The sequence below is a fragment of the Pieris napi genome, chromosome 12 (assembly GCF_905475465.1).
Source record: "Pieris napi chromosome 12, ilPieNapi1.2, whole genome shotgun sequence".
In the NCBI taxonomy this organism is placed as follows: domain Eukaryota; kingdom Metazoa; phylum Arthropoda; class Insecta; order Lepidoptera; family Pieridae; genus Pieris; species Pieris napi.
The window spans coordinates 349,896-375,879 of NC_062245.1; the positions used below are offsets into that span (position 1 = coordinate 349,896).

A 25,984-nucleotide genomic window follows, 5' to 3' on the forward strand; every position below is an offset into this window, starting at 1 on the left:
GCAAAATACCGCATAGTAGATCTGTGGGTGTGGACATGTGTCAGATTTACAATCTGAAATTTATAATTCTACTACTCCCCGCGAACTTCATTTGTCCTTAATGTGATTTAAGATTTTACTTAGCCTATCTTTTTAGTACTATACCAACATGGAACATTTTGCTATGCTACCCCAGAGACTGTTCGGTTTTCCGAAATGAAAACTTTTTAGGTTTTTCTGTGAGTATTTCTCTATATAAACCTCAGAGTTCAAGTTATAAGTTCTTAACTAACAAATAAAAAATAGGGGTTGATCGTAGAGGGTAGATGAAAATTAAGGGTTGTATGTATTTTTGTATCATAATTTTTTTTTTGGAGTGGATACCCGTTATCACTTATCACTTAGGGGTTTGAAAGGTAGATAGTAGCCGATTCTCAGAATTACTGAATATGCATAAAAAAATCATAAGAATCGGTCGAGCCGTTTCGGAAAAGTATGGGAACGTATAATATTGTGACACGAGATTTTTATAACTATATAATTTAAGAATAACTCCCTTGGCTAAGAAGTTAAAATTAATCGATTTCGTTAAAATATGACCTTGCTACAAAATTATTTGAATGAATTTATTTAATCATCAAAATTTTTGAAATTAAAAAAAAAATAACAAACAAATATGGTGGTGCGGGGCATATTACGTTCAACCAATCAGCGCGCGAGGTGCGGTCCGTTTCACAATTTGACGGTTTCACTTCGATAGATTACAATCTACCGAATAATAATTAATAATACGTTAAATTGTAAGCAGGTCGTTGAGGTTCAGAATCTTTCGACAGTTCACAATCTCGCGAGGTAGATTACAATCTACTACAATCTAATGTTTACAATTTTACGGTGACATATACAACCCCAGACTGGTTATACTGTAGGACATATGAAAATGTGTAGGGTTCAGTTAAGGTTTTTTAAATATTTCAATACATGTTTAGTCAATCGAGCTATTCATTAGTATCTTTAATAGACATTATAGAAAACAATTTAACAATAACAATCTTCTTTTAAGTCTACCATTTGTTAACAATTGATCACACAAGCCGAAACCCGTGTGGTGTATTATAATATTTTGATAAAATCGCCCAACTAGAAAATCAACATCTTTAATTAATTCTTTAGTTTGACTTTATAGACGAAGTTCTTAATTTAATAGTGAACTTTTGATACTTATACTGAAAATGTAATATCATAATAGACGTCGTACTTTAAATAGATCTATTAAATTAAAAAGTAACGAATGAAAATAATGGAACATATCAAATTAACATTTGTCAAACCGTCATAAAGTTTTTTATTCTGACCATTTCATTTATGTCAGAATAAAAAACTAATCATCTGTTTATTTTGAATAACGCAGAAGGTCGGGGAAACAGTAGTAAGAACAAAATTTCTTAGTTTAATGTAATTTCAGAACTTGCAGCAAATTTTAATTTTGTAAAGGAATTACTATTTACAATTTGTATACGAGGAAATACATATTAAACATTAGTCAAATAAATTTCAGGTGAAAAATATTTTTTCAATTGTTCTCCCTTTTTTCAGAGTCAGACAGAATGACACTGCTTCTGAAGAATGTGTGGCGCAATGTGCTTAAAAATCGACCTCTTAGTAACTCAACTATACGATCCAGTCTTTCATCCAGTAGTAAGTATTCTGTAGATTTTTTAAATGTTATTAGAACGTTTCTCATCATAATGTTTATATATGATATATTAAAACTTAAATATTATAATAGAATATACAAAAGTTGTCTTTCTGTTTCACTTACTAACATATTCAGAATATGAATGTACATTACTCAAATAAAAGAATTTTTCACCATTTTATCTATGTTACTTGCTATAAACCTTGTTAGCTTAAGAGGTTAAGCTTACTTATTTTTTTTATATAATAGGTTTTATATATAACAACAAACTAGCCTAAGGGACACCCAAAGGGGAGGTCATTGCAGCCCATAGGCAACCATTTTTAGTGGGTGCATTGCCGGCCATTATATTTTTTATATATAAATAACATTACTTTTTGCCTTAGTCTCCGAGTTGGCAGTTTCAAAACCATCTGATGCTCTAATGATAAGCATAAAATCGGCTCCTAGTACTGCTGAGGTGCTTGCTGCAATTCAAAACAACATAGGATCACTTACACATAGACACATGTTACAAGCTCTACGTACCCTTTTTGAATTGCAGAAATCGAATAGGTATGTTTATTAATATAGTTTTTTTCTGTCTTAACAATATTAGTTATTTTATAATTTTAAAAATAATTTTCTTTTATAGTAATGATCCAGAGATGCTCATAAAGGACCCAGGGTTTAGTGTTCTTTGTCAAAATTTCAAGAAACATGTTCGTGCATTGGAGGTTAATGAAACTATTGAGGCTATAAAAGTACTTTCTTATTTAAAAGTTCCTGTTGACTCTCTTCTGGTTCAGACTCTCCTGCAATTAGTTAGATATAATATAAACATGATTAGTGTTAGACAAATTATGTTTCTGGACTTTATTTTATCAAGATTTGATACGAAGAATCACTTAGTGGACGCACTTAGGTTGGCTTTACCTCTTGCATTTCAAATTCACCTACCATTAGAATTAGACAACCAGGATTTGCCCCTACTCCGTGACATGTTGATGTATTCCTGTTCTCATGACTTACCAGACAGATGTATCAATAATATTGTCACAGGACTCCTTTTACATGATCAAGCAATTGATGCTCACATAGCAAGATCTATTATCTGGTCTTTATGTGATGTGAATTGTACTGAAAAAGTTTTCCCGACTAGAGTGCAGTTACTTCACATTTGCTGTGATATTTTGTCTGAACGTATAAATAAATTATCATATGAGGATGTATTAAGAACAGCTGCAAAGTTAAAGGGTAGGATTTTGGAAAAGCACCCTGAGTATTATCACCAAGAATTGATGGACTCTATTGCTGGATATGTGATAAACAATAATGTGCCATTTGAAAATGGTCTATTAATAGCCAGGGTTTTGTCAAGAATTGTAAGTATATATGTAATATCTTTTTTTTAAAATTGCTTTCTTTAACCTCTTTTGAATGCCGAGTTACTTTATGCAGAAATAGCTTACTTTTTGTGGTATGTAATTCAGTTTGAACAATTGAAATATTCAAATTTATTACAGGCCCATACAAATCTCTCTCTTGTTGAGTACTTGTGTTTCCAAGCGGCCTCTAACGCACATACATTGACAAATGCTCGCACCAATATACTCTTTGGGTTTATAAACTGTCTTGCCAACAATAATTACACTCCTTCTGGGGATGAATGGATGGAAATCAGAGCTCAAATATCAAGAAATCCAATATTAAGTGCCAATAGCACTGCCTTGCCCTGGACAAAAGTATGCCTAGAATTGGCATCTCTTGGAGTCTATGAAGAGAGATTGCTAAAAAAAGTCTTCTCCAAAGAATTTTTAGAAAAGTATTTGGCACGTGAAAGGAATGATTTGGATTATTTACAGGTATTTTACCTCATATAAGTTGATACAGCTACCTTAATAAATGTTTATTGAAACCGCAAGAAGTAATCTTTTTGTAGAGTTTAGAATTTCTTTATCAGCAATTTAATCATAGAATATTTCGCCCTGAAGATTAACAAATTACATTACTATTTATAGCTGCTGACCCTACACGAAGCAGTGCTCACATTCCACAGTAAAGACTACACTCTTCCAAATGAAGTTTTACAGAAAGCACGTAACTCATATCCAGTACATGCAATAAGTGAGGAGTTGGAGACATATCTGGTGAGAGGTTTAGGAAGTCCAGAGTATGCTGTGAGGAATGTCATGCTGCCCTGTGGGATTGTTGCCGGTAAGACTATATTATATTCCTCTCTGGTTTGGCGTATTTTTCTTTAAAACTTCATTGAAATCAGTTCAGCAGTTTGTGCGAGACGAATTCACCATTGGATGATTGTTCTGGAGAGGTATCTAATAATCGATTAATTACAATGTATCCTTGACAAAATTTTATAATTGTTTATTTTTAACGAAATAAAAATCTGAATCTGTTTTAGTAAAATATATGTTTTTCAGATGTAGTGTTGTGTCTGAAGAACGGTCTGCCATTGAAGTTACCCCCTCTGAGTAGCGAACTGAAAGTTCCATTGGAAAAACTTAATATACCGCCAGGAGCAGTCGTGTGAGTGTTAGACGTTTTTCTTTGAGTTTTCTTGTGTTATTGAAAAATATATCGGTAAAATGTTTTCAACTGAATTTTTTCAATAGAACAGCGGCCAAAAGGGTAAGAGATGAGATGTGAGGTATTTTAATTATATATTTCCTTTGTTTCAGAATATGCATTATGAATTTCAACTACGGCTGTTTCTCGATGAACAGCAATCGTCTACGCGGTACTTTCCGTCTAATTATCGATATTTTGGAGAAACAAGGCTATTGGACTGTCGCCTTTAATATTAACGAGTGGATAAATGCACCTGCGCATGAGAGGACACCTTACATTATGCGCGAAATTAATTATAGGTATGATTTCTTTATCTGATAAAAAATCACTACAATTATTGTATGTGAGCGTCAATTTTAATAATTTTTAGGTGAATTTGAGTTTTCTCATAAATTTTTGTGATTTTGTTCTAGATGTGGTGAAATCGGAATGAAGTTATCGGCAACTTGAAACCGGAATACAGAGTGTACATTTGCATTAGGCCCTTTTTTTGGAATTTGGATTTTTGATGTTTGTTTTTATTTCTAATAAAATGAAAAAATATTGTATTCTGAATCTGTTGTATTTTCTGAAAATGAGACCATCGAAATCAGAATTTACTTTAAATATATAACCATTCAGTATCGTAGTATTCAAACCCTAGCATTAAAAAAGCAGAAACGGCGATAGCAAAAGCTACTTTGTATATGGAACGGGTTATTTAATTAAAATTAATAGCTTTAATCACTTTATTACAAGAACTAAGACACTTTTAATAAGCGTTACAAAAAAGATTAAGTACCATTCGAGGTACATAAACTAAAAAGAAAATTAACAAAAATATCTTCTAACAGAACGGCATTAAGTATTACTACCATTACTATTAATAATAAGTAGGTAGACATAAAATAAAATTATTTTGCTTTCGGCTTAGCTTCGCAGCGTCTTTGCGATTTAAAAAACTTCTTGTTCGAGTATTGCTGCGCAGGCGGGCATCGCATTATCTGTGGAAAAAGCTTTTAACTCGTACGCTGATTTAATTTAAAAGTAACTTATATTTAGTTCATACAACAAGTACCCGGGATAAAAATGCAAGATAAAAACATGGAACACAAGATACAACGTGTAGTAATAAAAGATAACGGGAATGTTTAAAATATTAAATAACATTTTTATAAACGAGTTTTAACTATCCAGAACATATACGTACCTCCGAATCTCGGGCGACGGAGGTGGTCCCCGTCCGACGTCGCTTCAGAGCGGAGAGCGGTAGCGGAGCCAGTCGCTCCCCTTTGGACATGGCCTCGAAGCGGCGGTTCACTAAATCGGTCTAGAAACGTATAGGTCGGTTATCGAAAGCTGACGCGTTCATAGTACTCACACTAATGCAATTTCACTATACAGTATGTTTAAAAATATTACTTTTTTTGCCAAGCTATATTTAGTCTACTCTGGTTTTAGTAAGGTTGGGTGGGTTGTAAATAAATAAAAATGTGTCAAATACATATAAATATTCTGTGCATACGAGGGTGGATACAAAAGTTCGAAGCCCGACAAAGACCGTAAAAGAGTAGTTTGTGTAAATCATTTTTGATTTCTCGACATAAGCTCCATCTAGCTCAACACACTTTACTTTTACTTCACTAACACTTAATTCTTTCAATACTCCTCTTAGAAACACCAGTCGCATCTGATGTAAAATTAAAAAACATTTTTTTATTAAGATACTTAAAATAATTAAAAACACTGTAAAATAGAGTGTTTCAATTTTTTTGAAATATTTCCTTTTTCATTTCTCCTCTTAGGTGTAATATAAAGCACTTTATCACTCAGAAGAAAGTGCGGTAACGACGGGTGTGTCGAGACCCCACGGTAGAAATTTCGAAGAATATAACAGTATCGTTAGCGTAGTACTATGAAGAAATTGAAAAATCTATTAATGAACTTACATCTATAGAGTTATCATCAACACTGCTGTCACTGAAATTGGAGAACACGCTGTGATTGTCTCTCTTTTGGGTCCTGTCGGGAGGTTGGATCATGGCTCTGGGCGTGAGCACTGGAGATTTTTCACGACTCTATGGGAGTTAAAAACGTCATTCCGGTTCGAAGGACCACTACGACCACTGGTGAGATGAGTATCAAGGATGCAGTAACACCTTGTAATTTTGTGTAAATTAAACAGTCTAATGCGTTAAATTAAGCTCTTTGCACAGTGTATAAGTATATTTGTTAATTTAGATAAATTTTTGCGTTCGATATAGAGAGGGCAAAAATTTAATAAGATTTTTGTTACCTCTTGAAGAATCGGCATCGTGACCGCGTTGTCAGATTCGGCCTGGAGGAAGGGCCGAGGCCTGTTCGGAGCAGACAGTTGGTCCCGAGCATTGGCTATCGTCTCCTCCATTTCATTCATCTTACTCAGGAGACGCTCCTATTTATTCATAATTAGTAAATTTTTACGTAGGCTTAACAAATATGAAGAGGATTTTTCTAGCTCTTTTATTTACCTTATCCTGTTTCAATTCCTGAATAAGGTTCAATTTCATTGTCGTATCCTTTTCACTGTCCTGAAAATTATAAGTTTTTTTTCACACTGAATAAATACGGCTTCCGCGACTTTCCCGTAAATGCCGTAGGGAAAGACCGGGAAAATATAATCGAACGATTATATCGTCAGTCTATATTAAACGTCTCCACTGCTTTGACGAGATTAACACCGCAACAGAAAACTAAGATAAATGCTTTTATCAATGATTGCAGAGGATTTGACGTGTAGCTCCAATAAAGACAAACACGACTCTTCAAGAGGAGACTAAATAAGAAGAGACTGTGAGAGCAACTTAGAGTCCTTCACGTGTTTCTGCTTAGAGTCAGTTATAAAAAAGATATGAATCTTTATGAGTTTTACACTGCGCTTATAAGGCTGGAGCCAACCAGTGTTGAGTCTGAGAAGGCATTTTCAGCTGCTGGGTACATTGTGACTGACATAAGATGTCGCTTATCAGACAGCCTTCTCGGTACACTAAGCTTCTCAAGAAGTTATTCCAAAATCACCTAAATGTCTAGGATTCCGAGATCTCGAATTAACGGTCTTGACTCGAGCATTCCCGAAGCTGAATTGATAATATATAATTAGAAATTAAAAAAAAATTGTGTAAAACATCCAACCAGAAATAGCTATATTTTCACTAAGACTCGAAGACGTGACTTATAGAACTGGGGGCAAACGGCAAGAGGCTTATCTGATGTTAAGTGATACCCATGGACACTCAATGCCAGAGGGCTCGCGAGTGCGTTGCCGGCCATTGTTTACACTCTGATTTTGCACATCGTTGTTGCACTTGAAACCCTAGTTAGTGCAATGAAGGTCCTCAATTCAAATTCATAGAAAGGAAAGATTGATTTACTTTGAGTTTTCCCTCGAGATGCTCAATCCTGACGCCCATTTTCACTTGAGTTTCTTTAAAGTGCTCTTTTTCATCATCCATCTCCTTCCTACTCTTCTGCAAGGCGCTACGGATCTTATTTATTGCGTCATTGCTGTTCTGAAGTTCCGTCATTAATTTGGCCGCAGTGGACGCTTTCTTTTCTAACTCTTCCTTTTGGCATGTTATTGTTTCGTTAAGCTCTTCGATTATCAGGTCCGTGGATTTCCTGTTGCAAATATTTTCAAATATTCAAATCTATATCGGTTGGGTGGGTTTTCATACCCAGATATAAAATAATTTGTGAAAGAAGTCGATCAAACGGAATTTCTTCATAAAAAAGTATTTGTATAGTTTTTAATAAATTATCAACAAATTTACCAAAAATGCTAAAAAAAAGGTGTTTAAACTCTTTAAGGACTTTGCGTTTTACAAGTGAAGAAATTTCAAAATTAGTAGATGTTTTTGGTAAGGTTTTTGCCGATAAAATATCGACTCGGACTGAATAACAATGTAAGAAAATTGGTTGTAAAATATAGACCTGTCATCATCGTATTCCTTGCGAGTGTTCTCAACGTTAAGCTGCAAAGTGGTCACTTCGGTAATCAATTCTTGAACACGAGTGGAGAGGTAGTCGTCTTCGCTTGCCTTTTCTCCCAATTTTTCAGTCAAACTCTTCTTATCGTCTTCCAGTCCTTTTATTTGATCCTTCAAACGTTCTACTTCTACTTTAAACTGGTTCACAATCTGAAAATTAAATAAAGTTACTTCGCACAAAAACACAGAGATTCAAATTAAGTTGTGAATCTCGTTAGCAATATTAAAAAAATCTCATATAGACACACAAACGCAGACACGTTTTAACTCGAAACACTCACCAAATAATAATAATAATTATTTTTGATAGTATAAGGGTGTAAGCCTACGGGACGGTCTTCTTCAAGCGGACCGTTGAAGACTTCCGTGAATCAGCCAGCTTGATGGCTCGATACTGATGAAATTTTATATTATATAAATATATGCCGAAGTCTACCCACCTCCTCCTTTTCTTCTAGTTCAATCTTCATCATCTCAGTCTTCTCATTTAGATTTGATATTTCGTGTTTGGAGATGTCGTGAGATGAGCAGGATTCCTTTCATTAAATATATTATTAAATGACTGCTATTTAGATTTGAGGCTTGAATTTTTTTATTATGTACCTAATATTAGAATTCTGTAGTAACCTGCCAATGGAGCAGATTAAATTCTGCGTCTGCACCTTTTGTATTTTTAAGACAAAGTTCTTACAAGTGAGTGCTATGTTGTAGCTTTAACCTTCATAATAATAATTTGAAATAGTTCAGTAGAACAACTTGTTGTGTAAGAAAGGAAGGGACAAATATAATTATGCCTGATTGTTAAACTACTCACCTCTAAATCCTTTTTAAGCTTTTCGATTTCTTCAAAAGCGCTCATTTTATCTTCTTCTAAGACTGCTACTTTTTCTTCAAACGAATTCTTTTCCTCGGAAATGGATTTGCAGAAATCTTCTTGATTATGAAGAGCTTTCTTCAGGTTCGATATTTCTTCGTTTGCTTTTTTTAAGCTAAATAGTTAAATAAATATATGCTATTGATTATTTACCGACGAAGAGGTTTACCGCGCTAGTTGTTTTTGAAAATTAAGTATTGTGTTTACCCGGGAATCGAACCCGAAAACCTATTTGTGAAATTGTGAATTCTTAAATTACATGAATCGTTATCTTAAGTAATAAAAAAAAATACTTTTTCTCATGTAAGTCCAAGGTAATTCTAGCTCCTTCGATTTCACTATTAAATTCATTCACCATCTTCGTCATCTCTCGTTTGAGAGTTGTTATATCCTCTTCTTTCTGTAACAACATTTAAACTAACAATGCTTTCAAATAATTTACGATCCTTTCGTATGTAATTTATTATATAAACCCATTTATTAGTTGTATACAAGTTGGTTAAACAAAAGCTTTTGGGCGCTTAGAGAAGAAGTAATGGAAAGTAAGAACGAGCATAGTAATTGAAAGAAAACTCTTCAATACTTGTATTCTACCTGTATATGAATCTTAAACTTGGGCGCCCACTAAAGCGCAGCGTACAAAGCTACAGGTGTGTCAAAGATCTATGGAACGATGTATGAAAGAGACTAGAAGAATGGATATAAAAAAGAATACATCATTAAGAAGAATAACTACGGTAGCTAATATTACAATAAAAATTAATAAACCTAAGTGGAAATGGGCGAGGCACATGGCAAGAGGAACAGACAAGTGTAGCAACAAAGTATTAAACTGGAGCCCAAGGTACAATAACCGCAAAAGAGGAAGACAATTTAGAAGGTAGATAGACCAGTGGCACGGCGCAGACAGAAATGGCGGGAATTGAAGGACGCTTTTGACAAAAAAAGGGCACACGGATCTCTAGAAATTTAAAGTCATTTAAATCTAAAGTATCTGAAATAAAAAAGTTTCAAGATTAGAAGTTAAGTGTTTTAGATTACCCGTGTAAAATTATTTTTTCGTATCAAAAAATGTGTGCATTGTTTAACTATTCAATTCAAATTCAAATTCAAAAATCATTTATTCACGTAGGTAACACAATGTACACTTGTGATGCGTCATTAAAGAAATACATATTAATGCTTCTAATTTTACATTTACTGCCAGTTCTCAAATCAAGGGCGTAGAACGGAAGAGAAGAACTGGCAATAAACTCTCCGCCACTCTTTTTAATCGCACTGTTTTTTTTTTACACAACGTTTGTAAGGAGCTGCAACCATTACACAATGTTCCACATGACATCTTAAGTAAATAATAATAATAACATAAATTAAAAACAAAGACTTGTCAGTAGGAGGCATGGTGAAATAGGAGCACGCACTTACATTCTAGTGGGAACAACACGAAAACACAGTCGAAATAACTAACATCACCGCATACACGAATTCAAGTACGACCAGTCACCACAAGTAGCACCCGTTCACGAGTATGCTATTAACTACAGATACACAACAATCCTTTAAAAGTGTTCTCGCATGAATTTATTATTATTGCTTACCTTTTCTAACTGTGAATTGGCATATGCAAGCTTGTTAATTTGCTCGTTGAGCGAAATTTGTAGATCGGCCTTAGCGGCGTGCGAGGCCGTAAGCTGTTCGCGAGCTTTGCTTAATTCGCTATCGAGCTGTTGCTTCGACGAGTTGAAAAGATCCATCAGGCTCGCTTGATGTTCTTCGCGAAGTTTTACTTGAGATTTAAAATTACAGAACTATATATTACTCACATTTTTGATAAAAGTAATTAAATTGATACTTAAAATGTAGATAAAACTGTCTTTCCTTTATTCGACTATTAAACATTTAAATAATACTACTTTAATATAAACTCTATTTATTTCCATAACTTTTTGTGCGCAGTTGTGATCAATGCGAGATCCAGGACTCATTTTATCTAGGTTTATTTAAGAATGTATTCTACTAGTGTACTATGGAAGAGTAGTTTGGTCCCTCCTCCCTCGTTTCATCACCGTACGAGCTGTATGAACTCAAAATTCATCAGCATCACCTCGGTGGCTGGAAGTCTCCCACAATCCGCTTCACAAGATAATTTCTTTTGCGAACTAGCAAATTGTGAAATATCCTCCCGGTGGGAGTCTTCCCTGGCAGATACGACCCCCAATTGTTTAAATGAAGAGTATACTTCTTCCTCAAAGGCCGGCAACGCATCTGGCACATATGCCCCCTATGCTATAAAAAAATGCACAATCCCAATATTCTTTAGTGCGATGTGCGGCAAAATAATGTGTCATACCCATCTCCTGAAGTCTGGATATAGTTTGACGGTCTCTCTCTTGAACCTGCTGATGAGACGTCTTAAGGTCCTGGACGAGCTGTCCTGAAGATTGATAAGCCTCGCAAAGAGATTTCTGATCAGCCTTGCATCGCGATAGCGTCTGTTGGAGACGCAAGCTGTAGTCTTCTAGTACATCGCAAATCTCTCGGGTGCTACTGAGCCTGGATTGTGGAAGATAGATGTAGTTTCAAGTTATATGTTAGTGCTATTTTAATATTATTAAATAATTTTGCAAGGTTTTATTTAGTTTAAACACGGTTAAGTCGTTTTAGTGACTGGTTATAGCAACCCACATAAAGAATAATTAATAGTATATTCTGAATAAATGTAATTGATTCGCTCCTTTAGTAATAAAAGGGCCTAAAATTTTTGGTAAAGTGAGATTTTAAATGCTGAGGGCACAAAATGAAATCTAGCGGTTAGCGATGAGAAAGAAATAAAAGGGACAATAATAACTCTCTCCAAAAGTTACTTATTAGTAAAGTGTCCATATTTAAAGGACTTTGACTGTTCAACAGTTGCGCAAATCGTATTTGTACCCTTGTAAGACAAAAACACAGATCTCGTTACAACCGTTTAGAATTCTAACGAACTATTCGTGTTTGATTCGATACATTATACATGTAGTTAATTTTAGGTGTTTATATCTAATATATGCCTATATTGCCAAAAACTGCAGTCGTTAGGTACAAGGAATTATTCTTGGCAGATTCTGTATATTACATATTTTTTGTAAAATATGGGCCTAACATAAATCATTTTTTTAATCAATACCTAGTAAATTATATAATTTTAAAATTTAAATTAATTTTCAAAGCTTCCTATAGTCATTATCGAAGAACAAATCTTTAAAGTTTCATAATCGTGACTTTAATAAAAAGTATTTAATTCCAAAAACAAGCCGAAACACATCAACAACTTTAAATGCGATTTCCACAAAATTAAATTAAAACAAAAATAAATTAAATTCTATTAAATCTCACTTGTTTAAAATTTCAGGTCTTTTACGTAATTCCTCTTGGTATTGACCGGATACGGTTTCATACTGCATTTGAAGGTCCACCATATTTTGCTGCAGACGCTCATGATTGCCTTCAGTCTGCTGCAACTTCTGACGTAGATCCCAATTAATGGCATCTTGTGCTACCTATGAGAATTATATATTTTGTTATTCCGTATTTGGGCAGTTTAACTTTAAGCGTGCAACCTTTAAGTTTAAACCTCACCTTTAGCTTTATTGCATCTGATGATAACTTGGAAAGTTTGTCTTGTACGTGTTTGTTGTCTTCATTAATATTTTGACGATTTCTCAGTTTAGCAATGGTATTAATATCCATTTTTTATAAATAAGTACTATATATTACTTAGAATATATTTTAGGGAAATTATTCGGAAAATAGACATAGAAAAATTAATTGCGCGGGAAAATATACATTCGGACCACAGACATATACACAAATGAGTCCGTCAGAATAGACCACAGATTAGATATTAAAAAAACACAAGCACTGTGATCAAATTTGTAGTAATAATTTTTGGAATTGCTTAATATAGTTTAATACTTAATGTTATTATTTTATTTATACGAATCCACGTCTTTAAGGTAGACAAGTCGTTAAAATAAATATAGTCTAGTAAAAGTGAGGCCCTTATAGGGTTATAAAAATGTATATTGTTATCTCATTCAAGGGCAAGGCTGTATATCTGTAATGTTAAAAGGGCTGGACCCCTCCCGTCGGCGTCTCGGAGCGCGCAGAGGATTCGTCCGCAGGTCTGCCTCGCTGGGCTTCCCTCGGGTAACCGAGGGTCTCACCCGGTGTGGTACGACCGCGCCCGCGCGCGCCCGTTGCCGCCACGGGGGGGCGCCACCAGCCCCACCGATATGAGACGAATAAGGCGCTGCGAGAGCGAAGAACGCTCCGCAGCGCAACCGAGGCTTAGGGCTGCTCCAGGCCCGCCCCAACGACCGCCTCGCCGTTGAGCGGGGCGCGTACAGCGCAACCCCCCGCAAGCCCATGGGCACAACGGGGTTCCCAGCGCCACCTTAGGGTGATTGCGCGGAAGACAGCAAGATTCATTCTGTAATGTTCTCAAGTCATGTGTCAATGTCAATTCTGACTGGTATACTAATGCGCTGCTCTTTATTATTAGATGGCTGTGACACAACTGACAACAGGGAAATTTTATTAGTTTCCCCTGCCCAGAAGATTTTCTAAGTTTCTAACAGTTTTCCTATAACTTGAAGCGAAAAGGTGTGATAATTCAGTAAAATGTTTAAATAATGATGGAAAAACTTAGTTTACAAACATTACAGTTAATTTTAGTTACTTGTATAATATCTTGATAAAAGTGAATATGTACTAGTTATGTAACGTTCGTTGAAGGTTAGGAATATTGGTTTCAGATGATCACATCTTCACTACTCGGCAGCCTCCGAGTTGCCCGGGCCTCGGTCGTGGTCACAAGGAACTTGGCAGCAACCTCAAAAGCTACAGATCCCATTCAACAGCTCTTTTTAGACAAAATTAGGGAATACAAACAGAAAAGCGCGTAAGTTGCCCTAATTTTTATTATTTGAAATATGAGGAAGCAATGTGCATTCAACCACCACCTTAGTAATTCTTACATCAAGTGTTGAAAACCAACCGATGCATTATGCATGGTCATATATTCAAAAGCACCAATTCATGCGGTTGTTCAAATTTGAATTAGTAGGGTATGGGTATGCATAGGGTAGATTTATTTTAAAAGGCCTCATGTAAATTTTTACCTTATTATATTTTCGAGTCGAGCTGTGCTGTTTTGTGCATTTATCTAAGCTCCATACATGTTTTATCAATGTGTCCATGTTTTCTATAAACAAACAAAAATATTCATGGATCATGAATATTGAATCAGTTTTAAATGTCTTTTCTCATATTGTAAATTTTAGGGATGTAGATAAAAACAACTTATAAAGTAATGCTAGTGATCTGCTCACATCTATATTTATTTTATAATGAAAGAAGATTATTTATAGGGTATCTATTATAATTATACTAAATTCTGATATAGACACTTTATTTTAGAGGTGGTAAGCTAGTAGATCCCAGTCCTGCCGTTCAAAAGGAGTTGAAGAATGAATTGGAAAAGCTAGAAAAACAATTTGGTGGAGGATCCGGTGTAGACATGACAGCATTCCCTTCTTTTAAATTTGAAGATCCCAAATTGGACTCAATTAATGAACAAGCCCCCGCTAAGAAGTAAACTAACTAGTTGTATTGAATGGTAAATAAGCTGCCGTGTTAGGTAATAAATGATAAATTAAATATGTGACTTTTATTCTTATTATTGATGTTTAAACATTACCATGCTATAGTGTTCTTAAACATTTTACTGTTTCTTTGGTTCCAAATAAATCATTAAGGAAAATTTGGTCTCACATTAATTCAGTGCATATTTTTAGTCGGCTTTATGTAGTAAAAAAATCGCCTGAAAGAATATTGCAGCAAATACTAATTTTAACCAATTGCAAGATTCTAAGGATCAGGCAAAATTCATAGTGAATTTTTCTATTCATGACTTGAAATACATTGGGTTTAAAGTAAAATTTTTGAGTGTATTACGACATTTTCTTAATTAAAACAATTTGTTTTAATCGTAGACATTAATTGAATACAACTAAATGAATTGACTGAGTACAAAAATAAAAATTACATTGAGAAGCACTTTAAAATTCAATGAGCAATTATTGAGTCAACGTGACGTTGCTGGAATTAAATCGTAAAGATAGCATATCCTTCCAGTTTCACGGCAGTCGGCACGTACGGCAGTGTCGCATTTGCCAGCGTTGGAGAGGTTGTGTCGGATGGTTTATTGAGAAATAATTGTTGCCATGGCAGCGGGCTTCGTCGGTTCGACGAAAAGCTTTCCATTCTCCTTTGATGTCGACGTAGACGAGGAGGAACACAGTAGGGGCACACCTCATCTCAATAAACGAATAGGTAAGTCATTATTCCTATTGTAGGTAGGTATTTGGTGCTTCTTGAAATAGAAAAACGTGGTTTTCGTCAATTAATAATCGTTTTGATTTAATTGTATAGAATTATTTGATACAATTGTTACTTATTAATTATTTACGTCCTTTATGCCGATTGCAGCAATGCGCTATAATGTTCTAGTAATTTCAAAATTAGATCTTGGACATTATTATTTTTTCAAGTTACACCGGCTTTTGGTGATAAGTAGGTATATTGTGAAGTCCATATGTTGAGGGTGCATCTGTTCGGCGAAGGGTAGTCTGCCGATCAATAAACTTGTCAGCTGGCGTAGTGTAAACATGAGCATTTCTGGCACACTCACCTATTTTATAATAAAGATTTACTCATTGGAGACTTGGAAGATGTTCTACTATATCAGGTCTGAATTGTGTCTACACTGCAAATATAAACTCATTAAATGCATAATTCTAATAGGTGACGGAAAAGAAAACGAAAACCCTTCATTAATTGTAGTATTATTTTAATAATACCTAAACTAATAAAGATTGCACTTGTATAATCGTAATTAACAATGTAGGTTATTGATAACCAAGTCGTCGTAGTTCTAAATCAATTTAGAAAATATCAATATATAAAATATTTAATTACTTACAATAAAAATAATATAACATGGCTTCTGCCTCACAAAGTCTAGCTAAATAAACACTGTGCTTGTATAGTAATCTAATAGGTCACAGTAAACTTTGTATAAAAATAAAATCGTCAAATATCTTATCTGTTATCAACTTACGAAATTAGATGGCAGTATGGCGATCGCGTGCCTGCACTATCCTTATCTTGAATAGCTCCAGACTTATATGTCGGCCTTGCTAAATACTAATAACACATGAAATTTTATATATTCAGTTGAAAAAGGCCTTGAATGGTGACGCGTTATGTTATTGTTCTTTCAGTATTCTTTGTTTTTGAGTATGAGGCCTACACGAAGACACCCTCGAGAAAAATGTAACTATAATGTGGTAAAAACCAACGTTCGTTAACAAACGACGACATTCAATATGATTAATGTTTGTTAAGGTATAGGAGGAAAATCCTATCTATATATTTCGAAATAGTAGTGTTAAATTGAAATAATTAAATGCACTTTTATATAAGGTGTTTAATTTAAAATAGATATGGAGATAAAGATGGACTTTCTAGTTAACTCATCATCATTTCTTATATTTTAGATTCGGGTTAGTTTGTAATATAGGCGAATGGTATTGATTTATTTAATATGATTATAACTAAACAAACACCCAATTGAGTCGTGATACATGAATGCAACAATAGATAATTAATATCTGCCTAATATGTTAAATTCTCGTGTCACAATGTTCGTTCCCATATTCCTCCGAAACGGCTCGACCGATTCTTATGATTTTTTTTATGCATATTCAGTAAGTCTGAGAATCTGCTATTTTCTATCTTTCAAACCCTAAATGTTAAGTGTGGTCCACCCTTAAATTTTTATGTTTTTTTTTGTTTTTATGATACAGCATACAAAAATACATACAACCTTTAATCCTATTTTTATTTGGTAATTACGACTTGAACTCTGATGTTTATATAGAGAAAAATTCACAGAAAAAACCTAAAAAGTTTTCATTCCGGAAAATGAAACAGTCTCCGAGGTAGCATAGCAAAATGTTCCATGTTGGTATGTACTAAAAAGGTAAATCATCTTATCATAAAATATTTCATAAAATCACCCCAGTCTTTTGGTTACTACCTACTTTACCTACTACTTATTCGATCCGATTTGCTCTGATTGCGTCTTCTGTCAGCATTCGGAAGATTAATTTAAGTTACAGGAGTAGACTTCGCCGTAAAATTTTACAGTTAGGTTAGGTAATTTAACCTTAACGTTTAAAGTCTAGACTTGCGTATAAGATTTTGATATACAGGGCCACAGTAGAGTCTGTCAAGTCTCGATGAGCTTCGTTTCTGAATTTTACTCTTTATAGATTTCTTTAGTCTATGACCATGTACCCCAAGTAGGTACTTATAAATTATAAAATACAGAAATCCATTTTACGAAATCTTGTCAATAAAATCTTTTTACCCACAGTATACAAGTAAATACCTGAATTATAAATATCTACTTTATAAAAACATATAAAATATACGTAAATGTTTTCGAGTTGGTCATTAATTATTGTGTACTCTTCATGGCTTGTTTGCGATTCGTAGCCAAGGATTGTTCAACGCATAATTAATCAACAAAGAGATCACAAATAAATTAAGTCGATTTATCTAACTGTCTAGTCTGTCTTTTTAATATTATTTTTGAATGGTACCTAAACCGTACGGACCAAGTTTTATTATTAACGATACTCAAATAATTAATTCAAGAACATAGAGTGGACATTATGACAATAATTGGCAATTATTGCCTTAGAAAATTATTGTTGTTCAATTGGTAGATAGGTACGTCAAAAGCGTTATCTACTTTCCATATTAAAATATTTTGCATTCTAAAATGAATCATTTCCGCTAGGAAATATTTTCTTTATTTTGCTTGTGAGTCATTTATTGTTTGTAATTATACAATATTTTATATAATAATAACAGTCGTTGCTTTTTTATATAATGATTCAAAGCAAAAGTTAGCAAAAGTTAGCTATGAAAGTAGGTCGGTATTAAACTTCCGTTTAAAAAAAAAAAGAAGATCATTCTACGCCACACCTTGTAATATTCCGTAAACAAACATCGTTTCACTTACCCGTATTATATAAATTACGATGGTGTTTTAGCGACTAAAAATTCGTTTATCTAGAAATTAAAATGAATATACCTGAAAAACGATTATCCCGCTCGGAATTACGAAAGTTTGACAGATTGGTACTGACGAGGAGTGACGCGTTTGATTGTGTTAAATACAAAAGCGTGTATAGTTGTAGCTGTGCCAACTAGCGTTCAGTCGACAGGCAAACATACAGCGAAACGCATTGTTCAAATGCAGTGAAAAATAAAAAAAAAATAAAAAAGGGCATGATCTATAGACCATAGTGCTTCGCTATAACCTATGACGTCGATGTGAGTTCCCGCGCTTCTTTTTAGTCTGTGATGTGGCCATTTTACAAAAAATGTATTACGCGTGACTAAGTTTTATTTTTCAACATTTTACTACCTAAAATAAGGTAAATATATTCCCCTTATTGAAGTAATAGTATTTTCTTTTAAAAGCGTTACATAACATCACAATTGCAATGCATTATATATTATGGATATGCATATTGCATATGTATCCTTATCAGATAACATATACCTAATCGGTTGCTTACTTGAACAGAAGGTAACATATATGTACACATATAAATCTGAAATACACCTGAAAAAGAGTATCTTGTCTATTATTAATGCGTAGTTATTGGAATCTTTACCGAAAAAATATTGGTCGAAACAGGGATTGATGGTCCTGAAGCAAGCAAAACGTTATATTTCAAAATATGTAGATAAATATCTAAGATACAGTTTACAGCTCTGACAAATCGCTCTACATCAACAAGAATAAAACATTTACATTACTTTGTTTAGTTGAAGGCCTTCCTTAGAAGTCACTCGAGGATCTTATTTTCTCAAATGTATGTGTATTTTTAACATAAATCTTTAAAGTGCGAAAAGTCGATAACAATAGGTTGTAAATTCGTCACGTACTTGTTCAATGAAAGTGGTCACGGTCGCGGAATCAGACTGGTATATTATTCGTTTTATGGGAAATTTTAAGGTATATTTGAGAAAAATAATAACGCACGATACGTGTTTTTAGTCGATTCAATGGAATAATTATAACAAAGTTTCCATCCTGCAGCATCACTGACGTAGTGATTACGTTACAAGTTGAAATCTTATCTAATATTTATCATCGAAATGTCTATATTATATTATGATCTGGTTTTGTATGACACGAAAGAAGACAAATGAACTTAAATTTACTGGTGATAATATGATATGAAATTTTTACGTAAAAATGGAAAAACCCATATTATGAAGAATTTTTAGATTAGAAACTATAGTATTCAAATAAACAGTCCGTGATTTGAGACGAGGCCACTCATGATATGCTGATTTATAAATAAAATCCTAAAGATCCTTTGTTACCGCGGAAAGCGTGATAAGCAGATTTATTTCTTAGGTCTTTGACACGCGAGCGCCATCCAGCGTGGGAGTTTGGCACTCGTTCGCACTCAAAATAGTCTCCAAACTGCGATCATTATCGCTATTCCAGGTGCTTCGTTGCCCTTTGTCGATATCTTGTTAAAGTTTGTAAAGGAAATTCAATTTATATCGTTATGAACTCGGTATTCTGAACCAAATACTTAACAACGAGTGGGTAGGTTAAATATGTAAGGGTTTTTATGTTTATACGGTGCGTATGTTAAATTTGTTTAAAAAAATTAAAATTTCTCCATATACAGCAGGCTTTTGATCGAGTATGACGTAAGGGCATCCTCTGTAAACTAAAGTTGTACCTACCAAATACTGTGTGTCTTCTCCTGAAGTCTTATTTGCAAAACCGCATATTCAGGGTCAAATGTGAAATTTATTTATTATCATGCCTGGACAAAAAAGGATATGGCTAAAAAATTGGAGGATACGTGAAAGCCCAGCGAAATTAGTTCATGTCACGTTCACATTAAGAAGAGGAGAGTGCTCACCGGTGACTCTGGAAGGAGGACTCTGTCTTGCGAAAACGGACTACAGCCAAATACTTGGGCATGCGCCTGGACAAACGCTTAACATGGCAAGACCATATAAAAGCCGAGAAAGAGCATGTTAATAATAAGCTTCGTAACATAAACTGGCTCTTAGGCAGAAAAAGCGCGCTCAGTCTAGACTCTAGAGAATAAACTTTCATAAAACCAATATGTTCCTATGGGAAACAGCTCTGGGGGTCTCTAGCCGCTCTAATATCGAAATCCTGCAGCGGCTACAAACACTGCGAAATATGAGTAGTGCGTCGTGGTTAACACGAAATGCTGAAGTCCATAAATATTTGGGAATTGCCATTGTCGATCTTTTAAGACATTAACGTCAACCCTCTAGCTTCGGGCGTCTTGGAAACGGCCGAAATGCGTGTTTCGGCGTGTTTGAGAAGGGCGAGACTTGTAGTTTGTTAGTGTGTGAGTTACGGAGGGAAAACAAATTATTGGATATGTATTTACCTAAGTGCCTCAAAATCATATCATAAAATGTGATAAAAGCCAAGAGGCTGATTGCAGATGGGTAAAAAAAAATACCGAAGAAGAAAATCAGTGGCGCTATCATTTTAGGTCTAGGCCTCAGATTTCTGTATCTGTTTTCATCAATAGGCAAGTCGGTGGTGCCTGATACACGCCGACTTTTTGCGTAAGTCAAGTTTTTCCTTCACCGTGCGAGCGAATGTTAAATGCGCACAAAGAACGAAAGAACAAAAGTACTACGTCCTCAGGGATGAGAATCGCACGCCACTGATGACTGAAGCCACACAACATTTCTACAATAAATGCCGGTGTAAGTGATACAATATATAATGTTACATATAAAATGTAATCAACAACATACGACGCATTTGTCGCCGTTTTGAAGTAAATTAATGTGAGTCAACAAGATGGAATTTAAGCCCGTAGAATCAATTTCACGGGCATAATTCAATCCAAACAATGAATCAGCCATGAGCCAAGTGTCAAGTAGCGAACATTACGATCGAATTTTCGCGGTGATTGGAATTAGTATTACATCCGATGACGTTTAAGAGGTATAGTGCTAAATTCATAACAAATAATAGAAGGTGAAAGTTGCCTTTAGATAAATGGACCGATACAAAAATATTTTTCAATTCGCACCAAACGTTATGAAATCTTATATGAAATAAATCTGAAATGGATGTGTCCTCGTGTTTACTCGTAACTGCTTTATTATTAAAATAATGGTAATTATTTTTAAAATAGTAAATTTACTTGCTATATGTTTAAAGAGCTTCACTGTGTGTATAAGTGCACCATTGACGTGCTTTATACATACTTTTTAAAGCCGTAAAAGCGTAGATGTTTTAACTTAAATATATTTATGATTAATATAAATCTAATGCGCGTATTTTTTTCTAAATTATTTTAATTCCATAAAGAAATTTAAATGCTTGCAGGTTTCCTAAATTTATTTATATATAATAGTTATCGAAAGAAATAAAAAATATTAGACTTTTCGTAATTAACATTCGTAAAGCATTATAGTGAACCAGTGATTATGTAATAAAAAACATACTATCACTAATCAAAGAACTTGAATCTTAGTATACATCAGCTATTAATATAATATGTAATAGCAAAGGTAATTAAAGTAAACACTACAAACGCTAATTTTAATGCTACCTACCTATTAGGTAAAGATTTCATGATTTGAATTTGAAATATGACGTATACAATATCCTATTTGCATTTATTTATGACGATTGAAAGATGTGAAATAGATTGTAGTAAAACTTAACAATGATTAAATTGCTTTTCTTAAATTAAATGATGTCATTGATTTCTGCTTGTTAGTGTCACCAGCCCCACTATAGCCAGAATTTTTGGCATATTTATTTTAATATGAACAGTTTTTTTTAATAACTTTCATATAGGTAACAAAGTACACTTATGAACGTCAACATAAAAGATGTTAAATTGATTCTAAATTTACTTTTACTATCAGTTCGCGTCAAGGGCGCAGAGCAGGCATGAAGAACTGGCAAGAAACTCTCCGCCACTCTTTTTAATCGCCAAGTTTTGAGTCATACAAATTGTTTTTAAGGCAGCCATAAATATTTGAACTGGAGCAAAACAATCTCAAGGATCAGGATATAAAAAGCTTTATTGATTAATTTACGTTTAACTAGAGTTTTGAATTTATTCAGTGATAATTCTCTAATCGCTTGGGGTTTTGTTGTAAAAATGAATACACTGTCCATAGAAGGAGTGGTTATTATTAAATTGTCTTTGGTTATCGATGAACGCATATGCCGCATTACCATTTTGGGTTCGATTACCAACGAAACAATAATTGTCTTGAGTTGGTCGGTAATAAGTTATAATGAAATTATCTGAATTTCGGTCATTATATAATATTCCAACTTGATATGTACAAGAAACCGTTAGTATATATAAATCATTTTCTAGTGTTAAAATATGAGTAATACAAAAAGCCGTGACCAAAATATTCCGTCGCTAGTAAATGGGTCACTTTGTGCGATGTTTATGAAATGAGTTAACTGCAAGCGTCTATTAATAGCTAGTGGATTTATTAGTTTTTCTCGCAATTAGATTGATTGCGCAGTTTCAAGGCCCAATGTGTGTGCAGTGCAGAATACTTTATAACGCCTGCTGAATTTATGTCAAAAAATTAAAAGTATTTTTAATTTTTACAACTGAGTACAACGTGACGATTTTTACTGATAGGGCCCCATCAAAAGAATTTGCCACGGGCCCCAGATGGTATAGTTACGCTACTGCCACAGTGAGTAGAATTTCGATAAAATTTTAGTTTTTAACACATTGTATGAGGCAAGTCGGCATTATAGAATTTAGATTTAAAGGCTGCAAAGCCTACCGACACATGACAACAGAACAAAACCTTCAGATAATCACGTAGTAAACACATTTCTTATGTTTTCTAATATAATAATAACTTAGTGAAATTGCAAAGAAGAAATGAGTAGTATCAACGTAAAGCTTTGTCCGTAAATGGTCTATTATGTTTGGGAACTCGCATCGTAAATAAAAGGAAGCATAAAACCTGAGATTTTTCTAGTTTCATTAAACAGAGTGTAAAGTGTAATGTAGTCTTGTGAAATTTGTGTTTGAACTAAATATGTCATCTCGAGGCGTCCAAGACGGGGCTCGGTCCCCGCTCATCATCACCGACTCGTTTTTTGATGACGGAGGTAAGTTTTACATATTATGTATATATATTTGTATGGGAAATCCTGCAACATGCAAATTACTTCTTCAGTCTTAGATGATAAATGAAATTTGTGACTAAATGCTTAAAATAAATAGAACTTCTAACATGTTACGATAGCTAATTATAACTGTTTGTAGTAATTGAAAAGGTGTTTTCATATAACTGAAAAAATAAAAATGTTAAGAATAAAAAGTTTACAAGATTCCTTCGAGCCGGATTTGAACCAGCGACCTATGGATGACAGCTTAACCTCTACAGTCCACCGCTCTACCAACTGAGCTATCGAAGGTGTGTTTAAATTGGCGAAATAATCGATACGGACATAGACTATTGTGTAATACATGTTACGACTATGATGCTATTGATTTTATTACTACAAAATGTTAAAGTGCGTTTAGACATTTACAGCAGTGTCGTCACGATAATCGTACAGTATCAAAATTATATTTAGTAGTCCTTTAAAAGTACGTGATTATTAAGAAACCAAATCATTATGAATTACCTGAATATCTTATTCAATTTTTCAAATTCAGACGCATTAAAAACTCACAAAAACGACATACTATATAGAATTATTAAGTGGATTTATTCATCACATTTCTGTATATACGGTGAAAAGTTATTTTGTTGTCCATTTATAAATAATATTTACTGTTTGAAGGAAGTAATAAATCGTCTATCATCTGTGGTATGATTTAGTCGAGATAAAAATTCCACGTTGATGGAAAGATACATACGGAATAATAGTCTCTATTGAATATTGTTACATTTACATAGCCATTGTTTACATTCGACGGGTCACCGCTCACTATCGCGAGCCATAGCGCCTAGGGCTGTCATTTTTTTGGAATACAGCAAACCATAAGCTATTCGAATAGAAAATTAAATTATAGATTTTAAAATTAGAATTCTAAACTATCGTTTTTGCTCTATCTGTGAAATATTCTGAAAAGTGTTGTCATCTACGCCATATGCTTGACAATTCCGAAACTGGATTTTACGTTATTCATTGATTTGTAATAAATTGAGAATAAAAACTCTGTTATTTTACTTACAGGTTATTTACAAAAAGCGTACTAATTTTATACATGTTTTTGTCAGAAACGCAGTTATGTGAAGAACCGGTTCTTGTAGTATAGATATTTTACATTATTAGTACGAATAAATAAATTGCGTCTGAACAATGCCAGCCAATTTGCAAGGATAAACAACATAAATTATATTTAATAGGCAATCCTTGTACAGATTTCGCTGGCTTGTTGGCAAGTTAGCCAGACATGTAACTGGTTTTTGTCGTACTTGTTATTTTACATTCAGTTGAAAGCATTTTTGGGGTTCAAGACTCGTTGCGACACTCATTATACACCGGTAAGTGCCCTATCTTGTAACTGCCGTGGAGTGCTTGTGGATAGAAATATCAGTTAGCTCGCGAATGTGTAGTCGCCTTAATTATCTAATACCTACTGATTATTAAACGTTTAAAATTTTTGTAGATTTCTTGGTTATAAATGTTCGAAGTTGAATAAGGTTTAATCAAAATGTTTACTCTAAAACTTATATTTAAAAATTTAATTCATAGAATTCGGATTGACTGAGTAAGTTCACCTATTTTCAATGGCCTTTTCATAAAGGCCGATTTACATTATCTTAGTGTTTAGGAGAGTGCTTTAGGATAGTACTTTAGTTGAAACATGTAAACGCTACTTGCTTTAGTAAACGCTACGCTAAAGAACTTGCCTTTCAAGCTGTACTAAAGCACTCTCCTAAACACTAAGATAATGTAAATCGGCCTTAATAATAACTTACCAGTGGTAACCCTATAGATTCGAATTCTTTGGATGTAGTTTACATACTAAACAGTGATCTAAAGCGATTCAGTTATTTCGTGGACGCGGCGAACAGCGGACGCGACGCGGTATAGAATTTTTGTTCAATGTGATGTCAGAACAGCTGTGTAGTGTTCTATTATATTCTTATAACATATTTTATTAAGTTGGTAATACAAAAATGCTAGTTTCGGATACTGTGTAGTTTCTAATCGAAAGTTGAAAGGCACTTAATAGGTTGTTTGAAAAACGTGGCATAGTTTTCAAATGTCATTAAAAATCAATAGTTTAGTTATATACAGAAGTATATACTTTTGTTAGTATAGGCAAGGGCTTGTAATTAACGATGTTTTTTCTAGAATTTAAAAAATATTGAAAAAAAAATGAATGACGTGTTTTTGCAAAATTCTTAGCTATTGTGACAAATATTGAAGTGGTGACGTAGATGTGGAGAATAATAACTTTAAATAGACAATTGATACGTTTAATAATAATGGTAGAAATTTAACTAGCTTGTGTGAAATAGCGTGAAAATACGTTCATATGGTACACAAAAAATATTAATTAACTAGATACAAGATTAAATACGTAGGCAACTTTTGATCAATAGAGGACGATGAAAACTTAAAAAATCTATAAAACATATACACAAGTATAATTAACGTATACACATTTTTTTTTTTAATTTGATAAAAGGTTA

The 25,984-nt window shown here is 33.8% G+C and overlaps 4 protein-coding genes and 1 non-coding gene across 15 annotated transcripts in view; 3 read left to right on the forward strand and 2 right to left on the reverse strand.

Moving 5' to 3' along the window:
• Positions 1–182: 182 nt before the first annotated feature.
• On the forward strand, positions 183–4,724 carry LOC125054646. 2 transcript variants are annotated; one of them, XM_047656656.1, is made up of 9 exons: positions 183–218; positions 1,576–1,677; positions 2,065–2,233; positions 2,313–3,042; positions 3,184–3,522; positions 3,679–3,874; positions 4,099–4,204; positions 4,357–4,545; positions 4,660–4,724. In XM_047656656.1, exons 2-9 carry the CDS (start codon positions 1,587–1,589, stop codon positions 4,694–4,696), a joined length of 1,857 nt encoding a protein of 618 aa, XP_047512612.1. In that variant the 5' UTR covers positions 183–218; positions 1,576–1,586; the 3' UTR covers positions 4,697–4,724. The 2 variants fall into 2 exon arrangements, with proteins under 2 accessions (XP_047512612.1, XP_047512611.1); XM_047656655.1 differs by lacking the exon at positions 183–218 and adding an exon at positions 1,157–1,408 and having other exon boundaries at positions 1,578–1,677.
• Positions 4,725–4,963: 239 nt separating this feature from the next.
• Positions 4,964–12,963, reverse strand: LOC125054593 (myosin-11-like). The gene is made up of 14 exons (XM_047656586.1): positions 12,743–12,963; positions 12,500–12,663; positions 11,475–11,677; positions 10,723–10,910; positions 9,418–9,524; positions 9,065–9,239; positions 8,691–8,786; positions 8,195–8,400; positions 7,636–7,882; positions 6,736–6,795; positions 6,522–6,659; positions 6,175–6,303; positions 5,436–5,555; positions 4,964–5,229 (listed from the first exon to the last, which is right to left on the reverse strand). Exons 1-14 carry the CDS (start codon positions 12,851–12,853, stop codon positions 5,140–5,142), a joined length of 2,034 nt encoding a protein of 677 aa, XP_047512542.1. The 5' UTR covers positions 12,854–12,963; the 3' UTR covers positions 4,964–5,139.
• A 646-nt stretch (positions 12,964–13,609) lies between these two features.
• LOC125054594 (ATP synthase-coupling factor 6, mitochondrial) lies at positions 13,610–14,824 on the forward strand. The gene is made up of 3 exons (XM_047656587.1): positions 13,610–13,768; positions 13,921–14,066; positions 14,585–14,824. The coding sequence occupies exons 2-3, from the start codon at positions 13,921–13,923 to the stop codon at positions 14,760–14,762; spliced, it is 324 nt and encodes a 107-aa protein (XP_047512543.1). The 5' UTR covers positions 13,610–13,768; the 3' UTR covers positions 14,763–14,824.
• A 507-nt stretch (positions 14,825–15,331) lies between these two features.
• LOC125054589 (AMP deaminase 2) overlaps positions 15,332–25,984 on the forward strand; it is a 40,522-nt gene continuing 29,869 nt past the window's right edge. For 3 of the 10 annotated variants that reach the window (XM_047656569.1, XM_047656568.1, XM_047656581.1), the window contains exon 1: positions 15,332–15,499. In XM_047656569.1, the coding sequence (XP_047512525.1) occupies positions 15,391–15,499 (109 nt within the window). In that variant the 5' untranslated portion in view covers positions 15,332–15,390. Of the gene's footprint in view, positions 15,500–23,296; positions 23,439–25,349; positions 25,455–25,984 lie in introns of those variants that run through there. The other 7 variants (XM_047656576.1, XM_047656579.1, XM_047656577.1 and 4 more) reach the window with 6 other exon arrangements.
• Positions 23,662–23,747, reverse strand: Trnay-gua. The gene is given in 2 exon segments: positions 23,662–23,697; positions 23,711–23,747. It is a non-coding gene; the product is annotated as a tRNA-Tyr (tRNA).

Coding starts and splice junctions, on each gene's coding strand:
- LOC125054646 (XM_047656656.1), top strand. CDS start 1,587: ATGACACTGCTTCTGAAGAATGTGTGGCGCAATGTGCTTAAAAATCGA. Junction 1,678..2,064: donor ATCCAGTCTTTCATCCAGTA/GTAAGTATTCTG, acceptor TTTTTGCCTTAG/TCTCCGAGTTGGCAGTTTCA. Junction 2,234..2,312: donor GAATTGCAGAAATCGAATAG/GTATGTTTATTA, acceptor TTTCTTTTATAG/TAATGATCCAGAGATGCTCA.
- LOC125054593 (XM_047656586.1), bottom strand. CDS start 12,853: ATGGATATTAATACCATTGCTAAACTGAGAAATCGTCAAAATATTAAT. Junction 9,525..10,722: donor CCAATTCACAGTTAGAAAAG/GTAAGCAATAAT, acceptor ATGTTGTTACAG/AAAGAAGAGGATATAACAAC. Junction 6,796..7,635: donor ATCTCGAGGGAAAACTCAAA/GTAAATCAATCT, acceptor TATAATTTTCAG/GACAGTGAAAAGGATACGAC.
- LOC125054594 (XM_047656587.1), top strand. CDS start 13,921: ATGATCACATCTTCACTACTCGGCAGCCTCCGAGTTGCCCGGGCCTCG. Junction 14,067..14,584: donor GAATACAAACAGAAAAGCGC/GTAAGTTGCCCT, acceptor ACTTTATTTTAG/AGGTGGTAAGCTAGTAGATC.